Here is a 16,626-nt window from a genome sequence, read left to right on the forward strand (position 1 = left end):
ATATATATATATATATATATATATATATATACAGGTGCATCTCAAAAAATTTGAATATCGCCATTATTGTGGTTTCAAAGAACAAGAGATACCCGGAATTTATACTGTAGGGATGGTCATTTAATGACACTCAAATGTAAATATTCTAATATTTTAAGATACTGCATTTTTTACTTTCATGAGCTGTAAGCTGTAATAATCAAAATGAAAACAAAAAAACTTTTGAAATGTTTTACATGTAATGAATCTAGAATATATGAAGGTTTCACTTTTTGAAATGAGTTACAAAAAAAAAAAGAAAATTTTCACAATATTCAAATTTTTTGAGATGCACCTGTGTATATATATATATATATATGCTCAAGAAACATTTCTGATTATTATCAGTGTTTGTGCTGCTTCATATTTTTGTGGAAACTGTGATAACCCAAACTTTTGAATGGTAGTTTAAGTAACTTTTGAATGGTAGTTGCATTAAATTGAAAGAGTGACAGTAAAGACATTTATAATGTTACATTTATAAAGCTACTTTCTATTCTTCAGAGAATCTGGGAAAAAAACGTTAAGCAGCACAACTGTTTTCAATGCTGATGTATACAAAATACATATAAATCAAATTTAATGATTAATTTTAATTTCTAGACTGCTGCTACTGCATGGCCAATTTGTAAAAAAAAAAAAAAAATCAAAATATTTGAATAAAAAATATATACATATTCTTTAATTTATAAGAAACTAATAATATGGTTTTAAAATTTGCAAACCACTGTCAGCAGCGATATTCTTGTGGGCAGCACATCGACATATAACGCCGTTGCGCTGCAGGCGTCCCGAGTTCGAATCCCGGCTTGTGGACCTTTCCCAATCCCACCCCTCTCTCTTTCCCACTTCACTTCCAGTCCTTACACTGTCCTATCTAAAGACAAAATTGGCAAAAACGAATCTTTAAAAATTAAAAAATTGGCAAACCACACATAAAGCAAGAAATAATGAAAATATATCCATGTACATAATATTAGCCTAAGGTGACCAAACAACAGTCTCTGAAGGTTAAGCAGCACATCCTGATAATTTGTTGAAATAGAACAAAGTTTTGTTCAAGAGGAGTTTCATACTTTGCACCCCATCGGTGGAAAGTGTTACTGTGGGCACTGACACACACTCACACATCTCCTCACAGTATGGTCTTTATTTCATACAGCTGAGAAATGAAAGCAAACACAAAACCGTACAAAATAAAACTACATAAAATTGCCTCAGGTCCCAATATTTCAGAAGTACAACACATCATGAAATGATAAAGAATTTGATAGAAACTATCAATATTTACATCTCTTTTTTTATCATCATCTGATCAAGAGAAAACTATTAGCATTATATTATATTTTCAGCTTTAGCTTCTTTTTTGTAAACAGAATCTTTTACTGCATCGAGTCATCATCTCGTCTTTTGGCACCATTTTGAAATCTGTAAATGAACTACGATTCTCAGTAGGACTACAATTGTGGCAGCGACACAGAGGATCTCACAGCGATGAGCTCAAAGCAACACTTGCAACCTACACCTACAACATCATGGAGAAAATAAACGCATGACACCGCAATCTGTGCTGATTGGCCAGCTACTGATGTTAAGCATGAGATTCGAGAGTAGCTATTGGCTGGGACGTAATGTGGGCGGGATTAAGGGGGAGGTCCTTGGTAAATGGGTTTGCTCCCAGTTTTAAGTGGATTGACTGAGTACACTTCTTCACCCAGGGTATGTTTGGAGTGGCATACTACCATACTACCCATACTAGTTTTGCAGTATGCATACTGGTATATTATGCAAATGTTTAGTATAAATGGCATATGTGGATGATTTATTGGTAACATTTACAGCATACAACAGAGTACACTATTTAAAAAACGTATCCCACGATGCAATGCGCTCGACCTTGCATTCTGAAACAGAGTTGTTATTGTTAACTAAAACTATTAAAAATTGTTTTTGTAAATTGAAATAAAGTTGATATAAAAAAAAATTTAAATAACATGAAAAATTTAAAATTGCTTTGGCAACTCAGTTGAACTGCTAAAACGACTGAAATAAAACTGAATAAATAAATATATAAAAATATTGATATAAAAAAGACAAACTTAAAAATAAAAAAAAAATTATTTTAAAAATGTTTTCTTGGCAACTAACAAATAAAATAAGTTGAAGTATTAAAATGACAATGGCAAAACTAAAATATAAACATAAATATAAAAAATTATAATAATAAAAATGAGAAAAGTACATAAAATAACTCAAGTTGAAGTACTAAGATGACTAAAGCTAAAACTGAAATAAAAACAGAAATATAAAAAAGCAGAGGAAAAATGGCAAAAGCCATAAATAACTTAAAAAAAAAAAATGAAAATTGAAAATATAAAAATAAAAGCTATTTCAAAATATTAATAAATACTATAATAGTATATATATATAATACTAAAATAACAGTTGTGAAAATAAATTAACCACATGATCAACTTTTAACATTTAGTTTGTCTTATTTGAATGCTACAAGATTTCATTTTACTTTGTTTTTTCTCAAAATTGGATTAAAATTGAAAGAACTATTTCAAACATGATAAATATATGCCATTTGCTGAATTAATCAGCGATGTCACATGATCATCTTGTATACTACTGTTAGAAACATTTAGAATTGCAAAATGCATACCGTTTCACATTATATATATATTTTTAAATATTAGGCAGTATACAGTATAAATGGCAAAGTATTCAGTAAGTATGCTAGTATTCCACTCCGAACACAACCCAATTTTTTAGACCGAGGTTCAGTGTTTCCCACACTCACATACCGCAAAAATACACACACAGACTACAGTATGTGTGCTTATAACAGTCTGAAAACCAACAATGGTCATACAACACATTAAAACATGTTTCTCTCTCTCACACACACACACACACACACACACACACACACACACTTCCATCCATTTGATGAGTGTTCAAAAAAAGAATACATCCATCATTCACTGCTCTCTCTCCATTTTCCTTCATTTTATCAGCTATTTGTCCCGTCTTTCTCACCTCATTTTCTTCTATCACATATTCCAATATGGTTTTTAGCTTTTTATAACATTTCTCTCTCTCTTTCTCACTGTTTATACGCGTGTCTGATAAATATTCCTCAGCGTTTCATTTTTCACCTGTCTAAAAGCACCAGCCAGCTTAATATTACAGGAACTCTATAAAGTCCACTTTTTTGGATGCTGGATCAGAACATTTAAAGTCAACCTGAAACCAAAATTGACGATTTACTTTATTACTACTGAAATGTATTCACCAAGCCTTTGTTTTTTTGCCAATTCTCCTCAAATATCCTTTTTTTTTTACCTGAAAAGTGTCACATTGCGAGTGCCATTTCATGCTGACTTTAAAATATTCAGATAACTTACATGTTCCCTGGAAAGCATTAATGTGTTTTGTTACATAAGCGTGACCTTTGGCCACAGCTGAATTTATTTATGAAACATTTGTATTGTTAATATTCTTTGCTTTGCTTCCAGCACTTTCTATTTCTGTGGGTGTAAATGCATTTCATTTCGGGTTTTGCATCATCATCATCATCATCATCACATCTCTTGGTTTAAGATGATCTTTACAGACACCACAATCCAACACCGATAGCCACTCTGAATAAATATAAATGTAGGACTATGGCACAAAAATCCACAATATTAAACTGACACACGGTCAAGCTTTTCGAAAATGAAAAGAAATCAACTCTGAACAGCAATCTTATACACATCTTTCCTTTAGCAATTCAATTAATTCCCTTTAATTATCTTTTAGCAGCTTAGCAAATGATAACTTGGCACTACTGAATTTTGTAATATTTAGGGGTCATAAAATGCTCATCTTTTGCAGTCTTTTCTCGAGGGGAGTTGTATTTTTCAAACCCAGTCATAATCATTATTATATTAAGACAACCTTCACTGAAAATGTAGGCAGACGAAATTTTACCATGACTGGAGTTGCAACACATTCGGTATTGGTGGTCGTGACACTGGTCTCTATGTCAAAAGCATCTTTAATCACGTTACGGCAGTTACCATAACAACTGCAATACTGAAGTAATGATTAGTGTGTGGCTTGTAAACTCCTGACTCTCTCACTGGCTTGTGTTTGTGTGTTCACTGGAAAATTTTTTCAAAGGTCAAGATGAAGGGTCAGATATTCAGTCTGTTCCAAACCAAGTGAGCTCCCTTCTAAAGCTGCATCATAACGGAAATGGAACCTAATTTGAAATGCACTACAAAAACGTAATTCATTCAATAGAGTACTTGCAAAACAATACTCTAATAAGCATAAAAATATTAGGTACTCCATTTTTAAGTAGATCAAAAGGGATCAAAAATTAATTTTATTCAGCAAGGATGCATTCAACTGATGAAAAATGACAGTAAAAATTTTTAAAAAGTTGAATAAATGCAGTTTTTTACTTTCTATTTATCAAAAAATCTCAAAAAAAAAAATCTCATGGTTTCCACAAATTTACCAAATTTTCATCATTGATAATAATCAGAAATTTTTCTTGAGCAGCAAATCAGCATATTAGAATGATTTCTGAAGATCATGTGACACTGAAGACTGTAGTAATGATGCTGAAAATTCAGCTTTGATCACAGAAATAAATTACATTTTAAAATATATTCAAATAGAAAAGTTTTTTTTTTAATTGTAGTAATATTTCACATTTTTACTGTATTTTTACTTGTATTTTAAATGCAGCCTTGATGAGTATAAAAGACGTCTTTCAAAAACATTTTTTAAAAAGCGTACTTTTGAATGGTAGTGCATATTTATAAACATTTTTTGAATTTTTGGAGCTTGTTGCAATACATTCTGGAATTGCTTTTTTGAAAATTCTGTGTTCATATTTGGCAAAAAGGCAGCACCTATTACATGCTGCCCACATAGAAAGCCCACTATGATTTGGAACAGAGTTAATGTTTCTGTTTACTGCTGAGGAACAAAGTAAACCATGAAACAGCTTCAGAAACATACTTTTTGCCCTTTGAAACAAGTTTTACCTGGTTTCACCGAATCCAATCCGTAATTATCCAAAAATAAACAGCATCAAATGACATCAACATCAACCCCCTACCTCACTGAGGACTTTGCCGTGTCTTCAAGTGTAAGGCTTTGTTTTTAGTCAGCGAGATTCCTGGCGTTTCATCTACTACGGATGGTATCTGTAATGCATAACAGGCTTAGATGAAACAGTCAAATCAAAACAATACAGAAAGGCATCATGAACGAGCCTCGGGCTGAAATACACAACAAATCTGATGTACGTGTGTGTGCGTTTGTGTGTGTGTACGACGTATTGACGGTCTGTTCAAATAAACTCGCCGGACCCTTGTGCTGCCTCAGAGTGTTCATTAAAAATACCACGCCATTTGTGTTTGCTGCTTCTGTATGGAATATGAGTATGCGTTATCATTTCACACCACTGAAATCCTTCCTTCTGGTTTTTACGTCCGTGTCTCCGCTGCTGGTCGAGCGGAGTAGATTGAGGTCGGACCTGTGTCGGACAGGGGGGCGTGGCTTTTCGGGGCCACCAGAGGGGGGCGTGTCATCAGGGAGGGGGCGGGATCTGTACCCCGAGCAGCTCGTAAGCGAAAATGTTCCAGAAGATGGCGAAGAGGAGGAAGGTGATGAAGGAGAAGATGAGGACCCACCAGGAGCACTGTTTATGCAGAGATTCCTCATAGCTCCGCAAGATCAGCAGCCCCATGCTGATGCCCACCACTGCGCCCGACAGATGAGCCATGAAACTGGGCTGCGGTCCGGAGGAGGGGAGGGGCGGGGAGAAACGCAGCCATACGGCACGGCCCACCTCTGAACTCACTGCCAAAGACGGAGAAAGAGATTGGCAGATGTTTGGAATAGCATACTACTCTACTACTTATACTACTTCTGGAATATGTCATTTTTTGTATGCATGGAATACTAGATAAAAAGTGCATTGCGAAAGATGCAATGTGTTCCATTTTTAATATATCGGCAATTGTTTTTTATTAAAAATGTAATTAGATTTTTTTATTTAATTGAAAAAATATTAACATTTCTAACATTTAATTAGATCAGTTTAAAAATGCAAAACAACCATGTTTATTTTTCAGATAACTGGAGACAAACACATATAGCAAATGAATATAGCAAATGAAAAAACACAATAGTACACAGTAGCGTGCTAGTATGCTATTGTGAATTCAGCCACAGCCTATTTACTAAAGTATGAGAACGGCAATAACTAGTTACTTACTGCAAACAAGTGCAAGAATCATCCGTAGCAATTTGTATGGACACTTCATACCGGCCCAGTTCTGAAACACAAACATATGCATGTTAAAAGGCATAACGAAGACTTTTACAAAGTCAGCATAATGAAAATTCACTCAATCTATTTTGTAAATACATCTTATTGATCTTACTGTATTCATCCACGCATGTATTTTGTTTTGTTTTTTTACATTGAAATGTTTCATAAAAAGTATAAATTAAGCAAATCTGGAGATTCTGGAAAATTAAAATAAATGTCTGGAGATTTATGCTGGACTTCTTGATTTAAAAGCTAAAATGTACAGCTAATGTGAAATGCCATCAGTGTTATTGTTAACTAAAACTAAAAAGATAACTGATATAAAGTTATCTAAAAAGATAAGATCTAAAATAAAATAAAAAATATTAAATGAAACGTACGCTTAGATCTAAAAGTTAGTTTAGGCTGAAGTGCTAAAATTACTAAAATTTAAACAAAAATAAATTAAAGCTGAATAGAAATGTTAATAAAAATAATAAAAAGGCACATAATAAAATGACTAAAACTGCCATTTGCAACCTATTTTACTTTCATAATATATTTTTTGGGTAAAATAGAATATCCATAATGTGTTAAAAAAGACTGTGTTTTCTAAAACAATGATTAAAGGTGGGATAAGCGATTTTTTAAAAACGCTTTGGAAAACTGATTCGGGCCGAATAGCAAAACAAACTTGTAGCCAATCAGCAGTAAGGGGCGTGTCTACTGATGTGGTGGAGGAGAGAGCGTTCAGTGCACATGACGGACATTAGCAAGCCGAGCGACAGAAAGATAGAGATGGCGGATAAAAAACAAAAGAGGAAAATGTCTGTGGAACAAAAGAAGGCTTAAGGCAAGAAGTAGGACCCGTGTAAGTATCGGATCAGCTTTCCAGCACTGGAGAGAACTCAAGGAGCGGAAGGCCTGCGATCGGACGCCGAGGTTGCTTTGTTTCTTCTCGATAGGCGAGTAACACTGTGTCTGCTCCGCAACAGCTAAAGTCTGTCTAGTACACTGGACACGACAAAGCGACCATTGAAAATCATTTGAAATTTGTGTCAATACGTCATAAATAGAACGCAGCAGCAGTTTTCTGTCGGGGATTTGTCGTGCCGCGCCGCATCCAGTGTAGGCCATAGATATGTATATATATCTATGGTGTAGACAGCATCACTGATTATAATGAGTGCTATAGTATTTTGTCTCGCCGCACCACTCGCGTCCAGTGTAGACACGGTGTAACATTGGTTTTGCTTTGTTTCAGAAATAATCGTTGCCTGGGTTGCATACATATGTGTGGGGCGGAGCTATCAAAATAGGGGCGAGACCCTTTTGGGGTAGGGGCGTGTTTGTTTTGGTGATTTCAAATGTCAACATTGGCTACCAGAAATCGCTTACCCCACCTTTAATAGCTATTTGGCTACATGTGCACTGATGAACTGTTCCCAATAAGACCAGAAACGTCAATTTTGATTTCATGTTGACTTTGTGCTTATATTAATTCTTATGTATAAAAAAAGTGTTATTTGAGCTGTAAAGTTTCTAAATCACCTCCTAGAGGTGGAACTACACCTCTTTAAAAGTGGATTTTTGCTTGAGGAACCAGTTAAAATGATTTCCTGTGGTGACTGACAGCGTGTCACTGATGACATCATAGAGCTCAACCTGTACTGAATCCAGAACATTCCTCAAATTCCACACACACAAACTAAAAGGCACTTTAACAGGGAAGAGGAAGAGTTGAGACGCATCCATCAGCACACAGCAGACTCTGAAGAGACTTTCTGACTCTCTGAGGCCTGTTTGTGTCTGTCTGTGTGCGAGTGATTAGAGACTCTTTGATCTTTAGGGAAGCCGCAATATAAAGCATCCGGAGAGATTTATCCTTCCTCGTTTCTCTATTCCTCTGCCTGATTTCCCCTTTTCATTCATTCTGACACAAGTCGCCATGGCAGCAGTTAGTTTCGGTTACCATGACAACGTTGGCGAGATGTGCTGAGCAGAGTGCATAGACCCCGCCGGACCCGCCCACCACCGGAGCGCGCATATCCGTGATGGACACCGTCAGTGAACCTGAGGAGATACATGGTTAGTCTAGACCAATGACAAAGAGTGGGATTATTTGATATATTTTGTCCTGCAAATCCCCCACGAAGCATGTGACAAAGCCCCGCCCACAAGTAGTGACTCCATTTGAAATTATGACATCATGTGAACTGATAGATTTAAAATTCTAGCGTGATACATTGTTTCCTGTGACTCTCATTCTGTGTAAAGACCTTCGTGGCGTACAACATTAAAACACTTGTGTACACACTGTACGTTTGCTGATTTCAGACAGCCTCTATTGAGTAAAATTGCCCAATAGAGAAAATTGACAGGCAAATGTAATCCTAATATAATTGCCTCATAATGACATGAGAGGGTCCCCGCATAGGGACCTGTACACCACTGATGCATGCCTGAATTTTTGGATGATTTGAAGCTTAATTGAGAGTGTCTAACTGTCGTACATGCCTTAAAAATAATTTAATAAAACCTAAATTTAAGTTTTTATAAGGATTTTATTAATTTTATTAATAAAATATTTATATATATTTTTGTATATGTGTGTGCGTGTGTGTATATATATATATATGTATATATATATATATATATATATATATACACACACAAAATTGTAATTTTTTGTAATAAAATAAATGTAATTAAATTCTAATTATCTATCTTAATCTAATTCTTATTTGAATAAATTATTTAATAAATGTAATTTGATTTGATTTATTAACTTATTTTTAATTTAACAAATTAAATAAATGTAATTTTTTTTAATTTAATAAATTAAATAAATGTAATTTTATTTAATTTACTGAATTGATTCCTTTAATTTAATAAATGTAATAAATTAAATATTGAATTTATTCATTTTACTTTTTATTTATGTCTTATTTGTATTTTTGTATTTAATTGTGTATTTAATAAATGTAATTTTAATTATATACAATTTTAATTAACTTTATTGAATGTATTCATGCTTAATTTAATTTAATTTAATTTAATTATTATTTTTCCCCTGTAGGTAGTTTATTAATAAATCATGAAGAATGTTATGATAACAAAAGGTGTTTTAATTTTACTCAAATGTATATGTTTCATCAAATGTATTTAATTTAATAAAAAAATATTTTAAATTACAGAATTTACATACAGCTCAGGATGCATGATTTAGTCTTTATTGTGTTATTTTTATATAATACTAAAAATTAACACATTAAAATGACGTGTAATATATATATATATGCATATAAACCCCTCCTGACCTGTATTTCTGCATTACTGCCATCACTATTGTCGACCCATTTAATGAATGCAATAAAGATAATTAATAGTTGTCATGTAATTATAGGATACAGAGCTGCTCTGTGCTGCAGTCTAAACGTGTACTATAGAAACAACTTTTTGAGATTTTATTTAAACCGAGTGCTATTTGCCTGTGCAAAACTTGCAGTCAGGATGCCAGGCTGTTCCGAGTGGTTTGTAGGGTGTTGTAGGTGCTCGTTAGGTGGCCAACCCAAGTGGACTTTAATTTAATACAGAACATTCAAACTCACAGCGGCACAAAACACATTGAGTAAAGCTAATTCTGTACTCTAAACTAAAATCTCACAGGAAAGTGAATATGCATGCAAAATACAGCAGAAGCAGGTGAGATAATTGAATATTGGCATATCCTCTGTGTGTGTGTGTGTGTGTGTGTGTGACAGATTGTCTATACGGTGCGTTACACACTGAGCTGTGCTGTGCTCAGCACTCTTACTCCAACACCGTCTTCATCATTCTGCTCTTTTTATGTTACATTTTCTCAATACTCTTTCTACACGCACGTCCTCCACCCTCTCACTCCATTTCTCACGTTTTTTATCTCTTTTTTGCATATTCTATTTTCTCCTTCTTTTAATTTGCATCTCATGTTCTGCGTCCTCAGCATGGACACTTTCCTTTAAAGATGTCAAAATGCTGACAAGTTGCAGTATCCAGTACATTTTGAGTAAATATGATACAACATAAGTGTTCATTTAATTTCAGCATATTTCTGTCCATGTCATTTGCAAGAGTTAAGTTGTATTGTGTTACATCATGGCTACTTGATTCTGTTCCTGGACTGGAGGGCCACGTCCTGCAGGGGTTTGGCATGAACTCTAATTAAACAGACCTGAGCCAGCTAATCAAGGTCTTCAGGATTATTTAATAATTACAGACAAGAGTGTTTGATTAGGCTTTGAATTCAGCAGAACGCGGTTCAAATTTAAAAGCACTGTATATCATCTATGTATTTCCTATTTCACACAAACATACACATAACAAAACAAGTATTTATGAATGAGACATTGACTCCATACAAAATTATATTTTTTTTTTCAAATTAATACATTTTTTAAATAATTTTAATTGTATTCCTTTTATTACATTTTTTTAAATTGTGTAATTTTATTGAATTTATTAATTTTATTTTGATTTAATTTAATAATGATCAATGAACATTTTGTCAGAACCTCTAGTGAATTACATGTTATTTTGTTTAGTTGTCTAATGTTTTTTCTTCAGAATCATAGGAGAATAACAATCTCTATTTAACAATAAATAAAAATAATAAAAATTGAGATTCTGAATTTATCCAGAATCATGCAGCTCTAATATATCCACACACACACACACATCAAAATAATAAACTGAAATAAACACATTTAAAAATATATTTTTAAATATTACTATGTAAAAAAAATAAAACAACAAATGTATTTTAAATTAAAGAATTTACATACAGGTCAGGAGGGATGATTTTTTTTTTAATGTAATTTCCAAAATGATATATATAAATAATTAAATACACTTGCCCTGAAGACCTTGATTAGCTGTTTCGGCTGTGTTTAATTAGGGTTGGAGTGAAGCTCTTAAGGACGTGGCCCTCTAGGAATGGAATAGCCCTGATAGAGAACAATATATATCTCTGTTTTATAATAAGAAGAACATAGCTAGCATTAAAATGTAAATGTATTCTATTACACTACACACAGTCTCCAGAGGTGGTATATTTGCTGCTTTAGTGTATATGTCACAAGAGAGAGATGGTGCGTGCGTGTGTGTGTGTGTGTGTGAATAATTCAGAGATTATTGATTAGGTCATTGCCCACTGGTGACATGTCCATCATAAACATGAGCACATTCTCCTGGTGAACTTGTCAGAGTGCAAGGACAGCAAGACGTATGCGGACACACAAGCACTAACTCACCAGCGACAACTCCTGCCATATACAGCAGACTGATCCTCAGGATCCCATGAACCATCTCCAGAGGAACTCCAATCATCAGCTGGAGAAGAGCGTTGAAACCCAACTGCTCTAATCTGCACACACACACACACACACACACACACACACACACACACACACATCCAGAATGTAAAACATCAGCTGCTGCTACAGGTCTGTACAGCTATATTTAGACAAAGGAACACTATGAAATTCTCATCAGCCTTAGAAGTTGAAGTCAAACTTTTGTCTCTCCTCTTAAAAGAGCCTAAACTTGCTCAAACGCTTGCAAAACACATTAAGGCCTTACAGAAATCCCAGACAGATTAAACCTGTTGAGTAATGAATTGATTGCACATTGAAAAGCATCTCAATATGACAGATGATTGAAGCAGAGGGGCTGGAGTATTTTATTGCATTTTGATAAAAGATGACAAAGACAAACTGTTTTCTTTAAAATAAACGAATCGTGCACAATAAGACCAGGAACATGCACGAAGAAATATGTTCGTATTTGACTTTAAAGCTTGTAAAACGTACACTGTTTATTCGAAGAACAGTTGCTAGTTGCATAATTAACCAAGTGCACTACAGCTGATGCTCATTTATTTATAAATGGAGATCTAAACAAGAGTTCATCTGGTCCTGTCAAACACTGCGCACAGTTCTTACCCAACATGCATGAACATATAGCTGAAGAACCTCCAGATTTGAGCGCGGTGTCCGGGATGATACACCAGTGGACTCTTCATGAAATCCGGCTGGTAGGTTTGCAACACCCATTTATTGAGCATCACGCCGTAACACATAAACACTATGATCTGGAACAAACACAAACACAGACACACTCAACAGTGTTAAACCTGTCAAACCTCATGTGTCAAACAAAAGTCAGAAAAATCAAATGTTTGGAAATTAAACAGTTTACTGAACCTTTAGACAAAACATACAAAAACAAAAACTATACAAGTTTGCATACGTGACCCTGGACCACAAAACCAGTCATAAGGGTCAATTTTTTGAAATTGAGATTTATACATCCTTTATACAAGCTGAATAAATAAGCTTTACATTGATGTATGGTTTGTTATGATAGGACAATATTTGGCTGAGATACAACTATTTGAAAATCTGGAATCTGAGGGTGCAAAAAAATCAAAATACTGAGAAAATTGCCTTTAAAGTTGTCCAAATGAAGTTCTTAGCAATGCATATTACTAATCAAAAATTAAGTTTTCATATATTTACGGTAGGAAATTTACAAAATATCTTCATGGAACATGATCTATACTTAATATCCTAATGATTTTTGGCATAAAAGAAAAACCGATAATTTTGACCCATACAATGTATTTTTGGCTATTGCTACAAATATACCCCAGCGACTTTGTGCTCCAGGGTCACATATGTGGTTTTTGTTGAGCATCATATTTGATACATCGGGCTTTTATGGCTCACATAGCTGATATAGTGAGAATACGGAGTGCAAACTCAATTTTAGATGCCCAAACTGAGCAAAAATATACAATTTGGTGTAGATGCTATTTATTTGGCCAAAAAGATGATATTCTGATAGCTTGTAATGTAAATCAATGAAAACGTTCTAATAATATAGCAGACTACTTACATAAAATGCATTTAAATATCAGTTGTCAATTTTTTATCTCAAAATAATGTCCTAATATTATACTTCAACACTTCGTTTTATGACCAAAGCTCTGCAGTTTTCATTTAAAACATAAAATACAATGCAATACAACGATGATAAAGAGATGAACAAATAAACAATCCTCAAAAGCCTGATGATCATATTTGATACTTACATTAAAACATTATTTTTCATAAATGATGTATGGATAATTAAGTAACCCTAAGTTGCTTTAGTCCAGAAGGAGTTCAACCGGAAATATTACTAACAATATAAAAGTTATTCGTGTTTACTTCATTGTATTTTTTTTTAGCAAATGTTTGATTATAATGATCATTTATAGGAAATGTGTATCAAATATTACACTTTATAGGGTTAAAAATAAAGGTTCTTCTAATCATAACCAAAAACCTTTGAAAGAAAGTTTCGCTCTAGTCACAGGTGTACTAAAGAACGAAGAACCAAATGTGCTGATCTGAAGAACCCATAATGCAACATAAAGAAGAAAGAGGCACACAGAGCTCAGTGAGGTGTACCTGCACAATGGTAATGATGGCCATGAACACTGGAGGAGGGCAGAGTCTGCTCTGATGGAAGTACCATCGGCGGTCCGTCTCGCATGGCAGAATCTCATAGGCCACGTAGCGCACGAAGCGCTTGTACACGCCCAACCCCGTCTCATCCAATAGGATCTCACGCTGCAGGGTGCGACGCCCATTTGCAATGGCTCGGCGGAAACTACTGGAACGTTTATTGAGAGAGAGAGAGAGAGAATCTCATTAGCTGTTTATACAGTGAGAAGTAGTGTAATTCTACATATACTGCCACTCAAAAGTTTGGGCTCAGTAGGATTTTTATTGTTTTTTAAAGAAGTTTCTTCTGCTTATCAAGGCTGCATTTATTTGATCAAAAATGCAGAAAAAACAGTAATATTGTGAAATATTATTGCAATTTAAAATAACAGTTTTCTATTGGAAACTGTTGCTGCTTCATATTTTTTTGGAAACTGATACTTTTTGTCAGGATTTTTTGATGAATAAAAATTTAAAAAGACTAGCATTTATTTCAAATAGAAATCTTTTGAAACAATATACACTACTGTTCAAAAGTTTGGGATCAGTACATTTTTTTCTTTCTTTTATTACAAGAAATTAATACTTTTATTCAGCAAGGATGTGCTAAATTGATGCAAAGTGATAGTAAAGACTTCTATTGTTACAAAAGATTTCTATTTTAAATAAATGCTGTTCTTTTTAACTTTTTATTCATCAAAAAATCCTGACAAAAGTGTCACAGGTTCCAAAAAAAATATTAAGCAGCACAACTGCTTCCATCATTGATTATGAATTAGCATGTTAGAATGATTTCTGAAGGATCATGTGTGACACTGAAGACTGAAGTAATGAGTAATGATGCTGAAAATTCAGCTTTGCATCACAGAAATAAATTATATTTTAAAGTATATTAAGATAGAAAACTGTTATTTTAAATTGCAATAATATTTCACAATATTACAGTTTTTTTCTGTATTTTTGATCAAATAAATGCAGCCTTAATGAGCAGAAGAAACTTCTTTAAAAAAACAATAAAAATCCTACTGATCCCAAAATTTTGAGCGGCAGTGTATGTCTGTTTCATTACCGTTTCAGTTCATAACCAAAACATTTATCATTAAATGATGATAATGTTAATACACCAACCAAAATTTAACTGAACCTCAATAATCTGCTCAGTACAGAAATAATAACAAATGCATCAACAGCAGACCATGTGATGATTTACAGTTCATTAATGTGACATTTCCAGCAAAAATTAATTACATATACAGTATTTTCCAGAATATAATTTTTTTTAATCAACTAAAATGAGTTGCGACTTATACTGCAAAGCGATAATGCAATTAATGTCAAGCATGCCAACCATGTACACAGTTTCACTTTAAATACATTAGTTTTAGCACTAAAATAATGCTATAAACTTAATAACACTAACAAAACTGTAACATAAAACACTCTAATGCACATAACTAACAACAAAAGAAGGAATATAATTTAAAAAATAAAATATAAACATAATGAGTCACTCAAGTTCTTCTGGAAACTCCTCTACATAAAATATACAGTGGTAAATAAAATATTGTATATAATAATATATTTACAATTATATAAATATAATTAATTTGAATACAAATTCAATATAACTGTAAATATAATTAACAAATCTTATTTAAAATATCTTTTATTATACATAATTAATTTTTTATTAAAAATATTACTTAATGAATTACATTAATAATTTTAATATTTTTATAGCTAAAACATTATTTGACCAATAACTGACTATGCCATGTACTGTCTTTTAAAATACATAATTTTCACCATACATGATGGTTGTATGTACATACACTCTTTAACAGACCTCATAATAGTCACACACACACACACACACACACAATTAGAGACATGGAGCAGTTTAATACTGTGACTTTCTTACAGATTACACCAATGTATGTAGGATTTCTCACACTCTCTTCTTTCTTTCCCCTGTTTCCTTCATCTCCCACATGCCCCAGATTTACACTTCACCCAAATCCTTTTAAATTCATAGCTTTCTCTCTGCCTTTGCTTCAGTCTCTCTTCCTGTAGAACATGGTTTTAAATCATGGAATGTCTTGAATCCAAGCCACAGAAAGTGTACAGCATCCGTGCGCGTGTATCAGGGTGTGATTACGTGAGGGTTCATATCACATCTCTGAATGAGTCTAGCTAGAGCACCAGAACTGTCAACACAGAGCGCCGCAGTCGTGTGTGTGTGTGTGTGTGTGTGTGTATGTATTAAAAGAGCCTGCGGCAAAATTGATTCAACTGTCTGTGCCAGAGTGAAAACACTTACGCCCCCTCGTATCAAGTGTTAGAGAGTGAAGAAGGTCCTGAGAGGAACACGGCTGGATTTGAAAAGGAAGCACGTGGAGGTTATTATTACTGACTGTGGGAAGAGCTTTTCATTCATGAACACACACACACACACACACACACACACACAAACAGCATTCATCTGCTCCGGGTCTCATAAAAATAGCATGACAATCAAATGTCACTCAGTATTTGTGCATCAAGGGATCCATACGGTTGCATGAACACACATACACACAAATAAAACAAAACAAAACAATAAAATACAATTGAAAGGCTTTGGGGCAGATTTGATCAAAAGTGACAGTAAAGACATTTACTGTAATTGCCATTTCTAAAAAATGCTGTTCTTTTTAACTTTCTATTCATCAAAGATCCCTGGGGGGGGGGGGG

At 33.8% G+C, this 16,626-nt stretch overlaps 2 protein-coding genes across 2 annotated transcripts in view; one reads left to right on the forward strand and one right to left on the reverse strand.

Annotated features, from left to right (window-relative positions):
- Positions 1-11,730, forward strand: part of LOC107667226 (uncharacterized) — a 14,618-nt gene extending 2,888 nt beyond the window's left edge. Inside the window, exon 7 of the mRNA XM_016458847.1 lies at positions 11,719-11,730. The gene's annotated coding sequence lies outside the window, so the exon portion shown is untranslated. The remainder of the gene's footprint in view (positions 1-11,718) is intronic.
- Positions 5,113-16,626, reverse strand: part of rhbdl1 (rhomboid, veinlet-like 1 (Drosophila)) — a 20,035-nt gene continuing 8,521 nt past the window's right edge. The window contains exons 5-11 of the mRNA XM_016458690.1: positions 16,214-16,265; positions 13,858-14,096; positions 12,346-12,494; positions 11,656-11,768; positions 8,337-8,437; positions 6,329-6,389; positions 5,113-5,910 (exon numbers count right to left, since the gene is read on the reverse strand). Coding sequence (XP_016314176.1) covers positions 5,639-5,910; positions 6,329-6,389; positions 8,337-8,437; positions 11,656-11,768; positions 12,346-12,494; positions 13,858-14,096; positions 16,214-16,265 — 987 coding nt within the window. The 3' untranslated portion in view covers positions 5,113-5,638. The remainder of the gene's footprint in view (positions 5,911-6,328; positions 6,390-8,336; positions 8,438-11,655; positions 11,769-12,345; positions 12,495-13,857; positions 14,097-16,213; positions 16,266-16,626) is intronic.

The sequence above is a fragment of the Sinocyclocheilus anshuiensis genome, unplaced genomic scaffold (genome assembly GCF_001515605.1).
Source record: "Sinocyclocheilus anshuiensis isolate Anshui unplaced genomic scaffold, SAMN03320099.WGS_v1.1 scaffold415, whole genome shotgun sequence".
Lineage (NCBI taxonomy): Eukaryota > Metazoa > Chordata > Actinopteri > Cypriniformes > Cyprinidae > Sinocyclocheilus > Sinocyclocheilus anshuiensis.